Source organism: Aquarana catesbeiana, linkage group LG03 (assembly GCF_042186555.1).
Source record: "Aquarana catesbeiana isolate 2022-GZ linkage group LG03, ASM4218655v1, whole genome shotgun sequence".
Lineage (NCBI taxonomy): Eukaryota > Metazoa > Chordata > Amphibia > Anura > Ranidae > Aquarana > Aquarana catesbeiana.
In genome coordinates this window covers 486,169,198-486,180,166 of record NC_133326.1, presented here as the reverse complement: position 1 = coordinate 486,180,166, position 10,969 = coordinate 486,169,198, and the positions used below count along the sequence as shown (strand labels likewise).

The 10,969-nt window shown below is 37.8% G+C and overlaps 1 protein-coding gene across 6 annotated transcripts in view; it reads right to left on the bottom strand.

Annotated features, from left to right (window-relative positions):
* Positions 1-899: 899 nt before the first annotated feature.
* Positions 900-10,969, bottom strand: part of PCDH1 (protocadherin 1) — a 296,202-nt gene continuing 286,132 nt past the window's right edge. For 3 of the 6 annotated variants that reach the window (XM_073621038.1, XM_073621040.1, XM_073621039.1), the window contains exon 5: positions 900-9,090. In XM_073621038.1, coding sequence (XP_073477139.1) covers positions 8,684-9,090 — 407 coding nt within the window. In that variant the 3' untranslated portion in view covers positions 900-8,683. The remainder of the gene's footprint in view (positions 9,091-10,969) is intronic. The other 3 variants (XM_073621041.1, XM_073621042.1, XM_073621043.1) reach the window with 3 other exon arrangements.

Here is a 10,969-nt window from a genome sequence, read left to right as displayed (position 1 = left end):
TTAAATGGGTAGCGCATGCAAAACATGCCTCACCAAATTGAATGGTACTGTGGTATCATGTGACCTGGTGTCCACAAACACACTGCCTTTGTGATCTGTGTTTGGGGTGCCGTTAACAATGTACTGGAACCTGCGGCAGTTTGCAAAGGCAGTGCATTTTGAATGCAGTGTGGGAAAGGTGCATGGAACACCTCATTCTATTGTGAACTGGTCCTAAGGAGTTCTTTACTGGAAATCAGACATTCAATTTTCAATATTCAGCAGAATAAAAGATTCCAAAAAACATATGAGATTAAACTTTAGTGTTCATGAGCTGATACATCTGAACCCATTGCTGGATGAATGCACTCCGAGTCCTATTGCTCACTACAGATGGTAGTGGCACATAGATTGTAAGCGCTAATGAGCAGGGCCCTCTGATCCCTCCTGTATTGATTTGTATTGTAACTATACTGTCTGCCCCCATGTTGTAAAGCTCTGAGCAACCTATTGGCACTATATAAATCCTGTATAATAATAATAATAATATACTGTAGATATTTTCAGTGACCAGTTCTGGAAGTTAGCCTTTCCATGCACAGGAATGGTATGTAAAGACTTGTGATGCAGATATAGTTACCAAAGAACATAGTATCATAGTGTCATTCTTTCTTTTAGTAAAGCTCATCTCATAAAGACAGTCTTGTGAAAATACAAACTTTCTGTATTATAGATTTAATTTCCATTACCAATGGCTAATCAATTGTTAGGTAGGCAAGTTTCCCATTGTTGCTTTTCCCAATAAAATCTGTGCACATTCTTGAAAACACTTTTTTCTGTTTAACAAACAGGCATATATCAGCTAGTAAACCAGATGAAATACAAAACAAATTGACACATAGCACAAGTCAATAGGAGGCTTTTTGAAGTATAATTACAATGGAATTCTTTATTTGACAGCTCCGCAAACAGAACAGAAATATTTTCATGTATCTGAAAAGTAAAAACGGTAATAGACAGACCACATTTTGTTTTATTCTTGCCATGCTGAAACAATTAAAAAAACAAAACAAAAAAAAACAAAAAAAAAAAACACGGGGAACAATCTAAAGAAAACCAAAACAAAACAATGTGAAATAAAAGCAGGGCAGGGAATTTTTAAAAAATGGACAAAATAAAATGTAGAAATAAAAATTATGAAATTAAAACTGGAAGAGAAGAAAGAAAAACTTCCCAGAGAGAAAGGTCAAGGTTTGGGTCACTTGGGGAAAATAAAATACATCAAATATTTATAAACCGAGAAAAATGTAACGATAAGCTTCTGATTATACATATGAATTTACCCATTTTAAAAATAGTTACATACTTTGCCATAGTAATTTCAATCGAGTTTTTTTTTGTTTGGGAATTTTTATATATATTTCTTTAAAGGTTTATATATTAAAAAGCAACACTTTCATGTACATAAAACTGTACAAAACAAGGCAGCATCACAAGCAAGTAAATTAAATTTTTGTGTTAGCCCCTTTCCATTGTTGGATACACGGTGAACACCTAACATTGTCAAACCTCAATAGATCGGGGGCAAAGAGAATCAACACTAAAATCTAAAAAACAGGCTTTTTATTTTTTTCCTTTTATACATTTGTGTTTTGTGGATTTTTGTAAAACACTCTGCATTCTGCATCAGACTACTCCGCCTTCTGTAGCCACTTTGGCCCAATTTACCATCACTTCATTTTTCGTACCTTTGGTATTTGTCCAAAAATTAAAAGATAAAACAAGCCGTGTTAACATAGTGCAGGCTTTAAATGTAAAATAATGTTTTATGTAGGATTTACAACAATGTTTTTAACCAATTCCATTACATGTTGCAAAGAACAAGGTTGTCACAAAAAGCATGGATCCTTGTGCTGTGGATCAGTGTACATTTTTTGACAGTAGGCTACATTTATTACAGTCAGAAAACCAGGCAGTTTCTGCACTTTGTGTTTTATTCCAAATGGTGTGTATTTTAGCTAAAGCAATTCTTAATTCTTATCGACTATTCAAAATTCTGTAAATTTTCAAGGTAAACTGTATAAAGCATACCGTTAGTAAAGTACAGAAACCGCCACGTTTTCAACCCGTGCACAATTTAATAATGCCCCAAGTTTGTAACATAACATTTGCAAAGCAAAGCTTGGAAGTGTGAATTTTTGTGCTCCCTAAACTTGGCCTCCAAGTTCAACTAACTGTGCATGATTTCCTGTTCTCTTCCCACAAACAGAAGTGAAATATTAATGAGTTTAATATACAGTAACTGCCTGGAAGTCTGGATTGAATGGACTCTGTTGGCTGTTCTTGGTGGATAATCACTGATCCGTTCAAACAAATTTTAAACATGCTTTTTCCATTTAAGGTTGTAAATGTTGGCACTGATCTTTTTTTTCCTTTTCTTTTAACATTCAAAAATCAACATATATGTATCAAAAAGCCTCAATTTATTGGACAGATTAAACCTAAACCTAATAATGTTAACTGTATGACAGTCTTATCAGGAAAGTGTCAAAGCACTCTTCTATGTGTACTTGTTTTCAACTATTTCCATATGTAGAAGAAATGACACCCAAAAAAACTGTCAAATAGTTTTGGCAAAAATCTAAGCAGGGACACCCGAGCAACCAAGAGAAATATTTTTAGCACTCTATGTAGTACAGCTCCTGAAAGTTGATTTCTTATTGGATATAAAATATTATCTTTGCACTCAATGTTGCAGAATGTAAAACTTCTGCTGTTCGCTTACATCACTGAGCGAATCCAGTGAAATCTTGAGCCAGCCCCTCCATAGCTCAGAGCTCCAGTGAGCACTCGAGGGGCTGAGCAGAGATCCATGGCTCTCTGTTTAAAGCAGAGGTGGAGAACTCAGTGATCAGTGGTGTTTGATTACTCAGTTCTCAGTGTAGAGCCGGTGGGGAACAATGCAGCATCGGATTGATGCTGCAATCACCTAGATGTGTATAAATGTTTTTTTTTGTTAAATCCATACTGCTCCTTTAAGACCACACCAACTCTATTGTCTGCATTTTTGGAATTCAAAAATAGGAATGTTGGTGGGTAGCATTACTCGGGAACATGAACAAAATAAAATCGCATGGTGTTTCACCATCAGCCACAGAACACTATGCTTCCATATCATTCATCTTTCAAGCATCATGGCTGTGTCATGATGGGCGATTAAGGGTCTGTATAGAAGTCAATGCAAGTCGCCCCGAAAGTCGTACAGGAACCTTTTTCTAAGTCGGAGCGACTTGCGTTGCTCTGATTAGAACGGTTCCATTGCACAGAACGGGACGCTACTTGTCAGGCGACTAGGTCGCCTGACAAGTCGTCCCAGTGTGAACCGGGGCTAAGGATACCACAGCAGAAAAGGACCCTGCAATAAATCCCAAGATTGTTTGTTCTGAGCCAGACCCTAAATCCTTTACTAAGCCCAACATGCAGAAGCAAGATCTCTATTCATAGTTCAAATGACAATATCAGTAGTATATAAAAAGTAATTCCCTTATAATAGGCAGTTGTTCTATATCTGAAGCATCACAAAAATGTTATGAACTCTTACAATATGGAAAAAAGGATCAGTTTAGCATTGAGAATGGCAGTGTTACAGGACCAGACAAAAATCTCCCATCATGCTCTGCATGTCCTGCAAACAAGGCTCGATCCTGAAAGGAATCCAATTACATGTGTCCTATCGCTACTTATTTGACAAAGCACAGTTTGTTTTTACACTATGTACCTGTCACAGCCAGAGCTCTGTACCTGTCAAAAGCCTGAGGAGTCCAAGTATCTTATGGTGCCAGTGACAAGATGTCCAAATATTCTAATCGATCACACTTGAAAGTCAAGAATCACTGCAGGAAAAAATTGACTTTTTTTAAAAACTGCAAACAACATTTTCACCCCTATTAAAAATGCAGCAACAATTATATTTGCAAGATGAGCTGAAGGGCCCTACTGTCCAACGCAGGAAACACTGGGGCAGGAAAATGCGAGGAAAGATGGGAAGTGAATGAAAGATAGCAGTGGATAATTAACAATCCACCAAGAGAGAGCTTTATGTTAGTGTTTAATGTGTCATTGTCATAATTCAGCATGCTGCAGCAACATTTGGCTCCAACACAGGCACCCATCACTTACTAGCTTGGAATGGTGTATGCCACCATCTTCCAGTCCAACTCTCTTAACAAACAGAAACAAGATAGGAAGATCGCTTCAGAACATAGGGGCAAAGGCCCCAAACTGACAGTGCATTTATGAGAAATTATATTTACAACAGGCAGTATGTGTTAAAGAGCAGCAGAGATTTAAACCTGTGCAGCATGAGCTATAAGGATGAGGAAGCACATGATTTGCGGATCGTTCGAGACCCAAAACTGAGGATATGCCTGAGTTGTTTTAATATACCAGGGTGCACAAAAACTTGGACATGGCTAAAAAGATCTCTATCACAATCGCACTATTTTGAATCCAATATATATCTATAATTGACTGTGTTGGGTGGAAAAAGCAGTATGTCAGATATAGAGGCTGTCGCAGATTCCAATTTAAGCTCCTGCCTTGTGAAAGCACCATCTTTCTGTACTACAGCCTTGTAAGCGTCTATTTTTTTAATGCTAATTTTTTCTAGGACATGAAAGTTTTGCTGTTTCAAGATGTTGAAAGATGCGATTGGCAATGTTATGTGGCCCAATATCGACAGCCTAGAGAACCCAAATCCAGAATGTAGGACCTGAAGCTCAGACTATGTATTTCTAGCCTAGATTTTATGGCAGTACCAAGCTCCCTTTCTTTTAACTTAAGGATAAAGAGAACATCACAACTGACAATAGCTAGGATCCTGCTATAAAGTGAAAGGTTTAAGGTTAATTACTTGTTGGCCTATGACACCAAAGTTGGAATCTCCTTTCCATCAGCACAGCATTCAGATCTCAACGTTTTTTGGTTACTTGTAATCCTAAATCCATTAAAACGATGTCCAGCTCCATGTTTCCTATCAATTTGGTGGGTTTTAATGAACAAAAAAACCTCATCTGCAGTTTACCTTCATACGGTGAACCTGGCCAAACTGCATTCTGACAAATACCTGGTTGTATTTTGTCCGTAAATTATTTAGGCATTTTCACTAGTAAAGCTTCTCATTACGAATACCACCCACAAAATAGCTGCTTATCTGTGGACAAAGGGTACTTGAACTTTAAAGAGAAAATTTATTCTCCCAGACAACCTATTCATTTTCCTTCCTCTCTCCTCCATTAATGGAATTGATACTATGGCTGTCCTAACATGTACTCTGCCCTGAACCTCCTGGGATACCCACATCAGGGGTTCCAGGAGGTTGAAGGGTACTCTACGATGCATGCACAAAACTTATCAGGGGAGCCAGAAGCCTATCCAGGCTTTTTACAGTCACCTCCCTAAAGGCACAACACATGTATGTCATCATGGGGTGGCTGAACAACCCAGAAGACACAGCAGACTCCCCCCCCCGGTGACATCAGAAGACAAAAGAGGTGTGGGACCATAGGTGTTGCAAAGAAGAGGCTGATCCCTAGGGAACACCACTGGATTGCTAGGCTTGGGCAGTATTCTTCTGGTGAACAACCCGGCTGTACAGGTAAGAGGGGAGGGGGAAAAAATAGGATGGGGGGCTAAATTCTTCACTAAGAAGGTTAAAGAATTCTGTATTTATCTATGGAACAGATGCTAGATGAACAGTACATAGTTGTTAAAGGTTTCAACGAGATCAGTATATAATTTCCAAATATGCCTTAAAACATAATAGGCCTCTAGTATAAAGAGTCTGATGGGAACCAATCACATTCCAACTTTTAATCCTCCAGTGCTGGTTAGAAATGGTTAAAAACTAGAAGTAGGAGTCAGACTTGGAGCTTTGGGAGACACAAATACCTTCCTAATAAATACTTTCAAGGCTTGATGTCAACCATGGTAAAATCTGGGGGTGTTTACAGAGAACACAACATTGAGCAACCAATTAAATGCATGTTTTAACTTCAGAAAAATAGATCCTCGACACTGTGTAACTATAGACAATTACCCCATTGTAATACATGAGCTGATTAAAGGGTGAAGTCTTAAAATGCAGTAGCTCAAATATAAAACCCAACCAATCAGCAGCCACCTTTCATTGTTCTAAACTGAGACTTGTCTGGTTAATATTGGTTACTTAGTACACCACTGTCTTTTTAATAAGTCGGTATGGCCATAAACAACCTTGTAAAAATCTATACAGCTCTAGTGCAAAACTTTTAAAGACGTGTACATGGATAAAACAGCAAAAACAACCCAATACGTGTGAATTAAAAAATAAAATGTTGATAGCCAATGGTACACAATGTAAAGAGGCTCATCTTCCTCATACAACATAACTTAAATGAGTACAGTATTATATTTGAACAGGATATAGGCTTCCATAATGTGTTTATAAAAATTATATTTTTTTAATGGCTAACCATGAATATAGAGCCGGCACACAATGTAAAACTGATCAGTGTAAACAGTACCTTGTGGATAACAACGGAGTGAAGGTCCTTTAAAATGTAAGTAGTCTCAAATGCAAAACAATTGTTACTTTTTCCACATGCACACAATGTTATAAAATGGTACAAAAATGAATTCCAAATCCCCCCCCCAAAAAAAAAATATGACTCTGGCAGCTGGCATATGAGTATCAAGACAGCCAGTTTCAATTCGTAGGCTAAAACCCCTGACATTTGATCTAGATCTGGCTTAAGTGATGTTTGCTCTTTTTTATCCCCCAGCAAATGTGCGAATGTATTTTTAGCTAAAAACCGTATGAAACAAACTTGTTAAATCATTTTCTGTGAAGACTGTGGTGCAATTCACAGGTGAAGAGTCACATTAAAAAATAGCAACTTTCACTTAGCAAATCTAGGCCAATTATGTGCAAATTAGTATGTATCATCATTTGACAGGAATACACATAGGGGAACTTAACCTTTCTACTCTGGAGACAAGCTTTCCTTTCTCCAGTAGATGAGAACAGGATGTAATGCCTCCAACAAAAAAAGAAAAATATTTTTAAAAAATATACATGCTCTCATTGCCAAAGTGCCAAATCTTATTTCGACCACTTTGGAGAGTGCAGAACAAATAAATAATAATAAAGGGTATTTGCAACATTAAAAGCTGAAATCAGGCAGACTTAATCATCATTCAAAGGGATTGTATTTACAGAAGTCTACATGAAAAGGTCAGTCGCAGCTTACCCTGTATTGATAAGTTAGATATGCAGATAGAATACAGTTTGGTCCCCTTCAGGCTTCCATTGCAAAACATCTATACTCATTCAGTTGGCACCTTTGGCATATGTTATCCCCCTCCTCCTATTGGTTGACGGCCCTTTTTAAGATTCACAGAACTACTTTGACCAGGCCATCTTGTATAGCACACCCGAGGGAGCAACCTCTGGCACTTGGCTATCCTCAACCAAATTAGGCTCAAATGTGAGCAGTCCTTACTTAAAAGTTAGCATGCAATAAACCAAATGAAAAACAAAATGTGCATAAAATTATTGTGAATTTTAAATAACAGCGTTATACAAGTTATTTGTTGGCTTCAAAAACAGACACGTGGACACCATTCAACAAACACCAGATGCATGTACCTTCTTTATCTAAATAAGCACTGTTGATAGCAATTGGACCCTAAAACAGCAGTTACCACCTATATACCAGGAAACCGCTTGGTTATAAAGAAAAATAAAAATGTCAAATTTGAAGTCTGCATGCCGTGTTTAAGAAGTAAGTTTTAGGCCAATAAAGAAAAAAAACTGTGGGCTTTAAGCCTCAGAGTAAATATAAAAAATATTTCCAGTAAAATGTATTCCAAATGTAAAATGAAAAAGGACTTGGTACCAGATATTTAAAAAGAATTTGGAGTCCAGAGGCGTGCGCTTTGGAGTGGGATCTTCAAGAAAGCTTGGAATTTAGATAATAGCATGACCTTGTGTTTTTCTTCCTAGTGGAGAAATTGGTTACAAAGCCTACCGTCAGATGTAAAAATTTGCTCTACCCACAAACGCATAGAAAAACTGCAAGGACTTTAAATAGCACAGCGGAAAATCAGAAGCCTTCACCCACTTCAGTTATCACAAAGAAGTGTTTTTTTCTTAATAATGAGGACATTCAAACCTACGTACCAGAAGAGCACCAAGAACTTTTTTAGACTTTTTCAAACTGAAACCAGAACCAGAATGGCTTATAAAGTCCTCCGTTGCTTTGAGGTTTCCCTCTTTGAGCATGAGAAACCAAAATGCAAGCTCCCTTTTTACATATATAAAAACTATACCTTAAAAAAACTCCCCCCACCCCTCTTCAAATCCAGTTCTGACCTGTATGACAATGAATTGTCTATGTAGAGGGTGGTTTGAAACTTTACATAGGTATAATAAAATAAACCTGAAAAGGAAAAAAACAAACAAAAATAAAACACTAGAAATTAATGTAGGCGCAAGCCCAGAAGCAGTTGCATGGACCATAAAGCACTGTGTTGTCCTTTGTCCACCTTTAATTTTTTCTCCTTCATTTAAAAGTTAGCTTGGTTTAGGTCTATCTCCCAAATTCTTCCCTTGGTCCTTTTGACTTTAATCCATGCCAGGAAAAAAAAAAGGGTCAAGTGAACCTCACAGATATATCTCCCGCTTGGCAGATTGAGATGGAGTGGTGGCGTGCTGGAAATCAGCCGTTTGGGTTAGTGGGATTTCCTCCAAAGGGGAGTCCGTACATGACGACTCATGGCTGTTACTGGTAAAGGCACTGTAAGTCGGTAACAGCTGAATGTTAGCCATTTTGGTGGTGCTGTTATTGTTGCCTCCGATGCGGTCCTCTGGAATTCTGGGGTTGCCATTGCCAATTTGCTCTTGACTCCCCTTGTCTTGGTAAGGCACAAAAGTGGAGAGCTTGAGGGCATTCTTGGGCCTGCGGTTGGGTGATGGCTGACCAGGCATCCAGCAAGTGTCAGAGTGTCCATATTCTGTACATTCCCGTGTGCAATTTCCCGTCATGGCTACATCAGGCAGTGGTCTGAGATCTAGAATTAGAAAAAAATCATTGGTCAATGCACCAATAATCTAGCAAGATCCCGATTCTCTATACATCTATCCAGTCCCACCCACATGTCTTAATACAAAGTGTTTTTTTTCAAATGCGAATCATGTTTTATAGGAATAAAACATGAGTCATATCTCATAAAAAAAAACAAAAAAAAAAACCAACATTCCTACACTGAACATTATACAAACGCCTTATACGGATCCTATGGGAATAAAGACATTCTAACAAGCATTACCTATGTCATGTCAGATTTTAGTATGAGTCTGGCCCTACCCACTGCATGCTCCTGATTGCACCTTGTCAAGTCTATATGCCATTTAGAGAAAAAAAAAAACAGTCAGGGCTCCTGATCTACTGGTCATGTGTCGTCTCTGCTCCAGCAACAATGCAAGATCAGAAGGTGACAGTAGCAATTATGGTAAGTAACTACATCAAATTGAAATGGAATATTTTATATATCTAGGCTTATTTAAAATGGCACAAGAAAGTGCCAAATGCAAAGACAGTTGAAATTAGATTTCATTCTGAGTGGCTGCAATGAATTACTACACATTTCTCCTAGTGCAGATTATTGAATAAGCCAAACAGTACAGTTTAATGAGATCGTAATAAAAAAGACTTAAACAAGAAAGAAAAAAAAAAAGTAGGTTGCCCACTCAAACTTTACAATATTAATTGTCACAAAAAGAGAAGCTAATCAGTGAACAACCAGGACTAAGAATACTACAGAGGATCACGTACTAAAATGTTTTAAAAGATATTCGTAATGTGGCAACACAAACACTTCATATTTTAAAGGAGAAAAGATTCTAGGCATGCTAGTTCCCATTGCGGCTTCCATCACCAAGATGGCCCACCACAACCCCTAAATGCATATCTCGGTTCTAAAGCAGGGATCCCATAGTTGCTGCTATGCTTCACCTTCTGTTATAGCTAAGGCAAAAAAAAACTGCAACTGGCTTTTGTGGTTACCTGTACTGAACGTCCAATCACAGCTTCCACCTAACCCAGATCAGGTCCTTTGTCACAACAAAGAGAAGGCAGATAAAACAGACTGGATGGACTCCACGGAAACCTACTGCAGGGCAGAGGTAAGCAATTTGTAGGTTAGACTGGCCATACATGGTTCAAACCTCGTCTGGTACACCAGGAACCAGCCGAGATTTGAACCGTAAATGGGCAGGCTGAATCTACCAAGTTAGTCAACTTGGGTACAACCAGCCTGCTGGATTCCCTTACAATTATCGCAAGCAACTGCTATAGCCGCTAGCGATCATCACCATCTTCTCCCAGGTTGGTTGCAGGAAAGAAATTTGCTCCATGTATGGCCAGCCTTAGAGGCCATTTTTGCAATGACAGAATCTATATTTTTTAGTTCTAATATAAATATAATATAAAGTCAATTAGTTGTGATTAGACAACAAATAGTTTTTACTTCAAGTAGAGTCTCATTTATCAAGTTGTCTCAAATGGAAGACTGTAATTCTCCACAGTAGCCAATAGTAATTGACTTTTTATTCACCAACTATCCCTTTGCAAGGCAGGTTTAAATCCAATTGGTGGTTACAAAGCAAGAATCGGTTCTGACATAATGATAAATTGGGTCCTTTGATCAATAAGGGCCTTTTTATAATCAGTATAACCAATAAAGAGAACATAATGTACTTTTAGTGAGCACATATTTTGAGTAGTTATTTGTGGGGGTTTAAATTATTTATGTAACTTTTGCATTTTTACAAACTTTTTCCTTTTTTTTGTCATCATATTAACTGTAGAGTTTAATTTGACATTATTATAATGAGTAGGGACCCTAATGCCTGCCAGATTTATTGTACACTGAGCCGCTTATGCTGTTC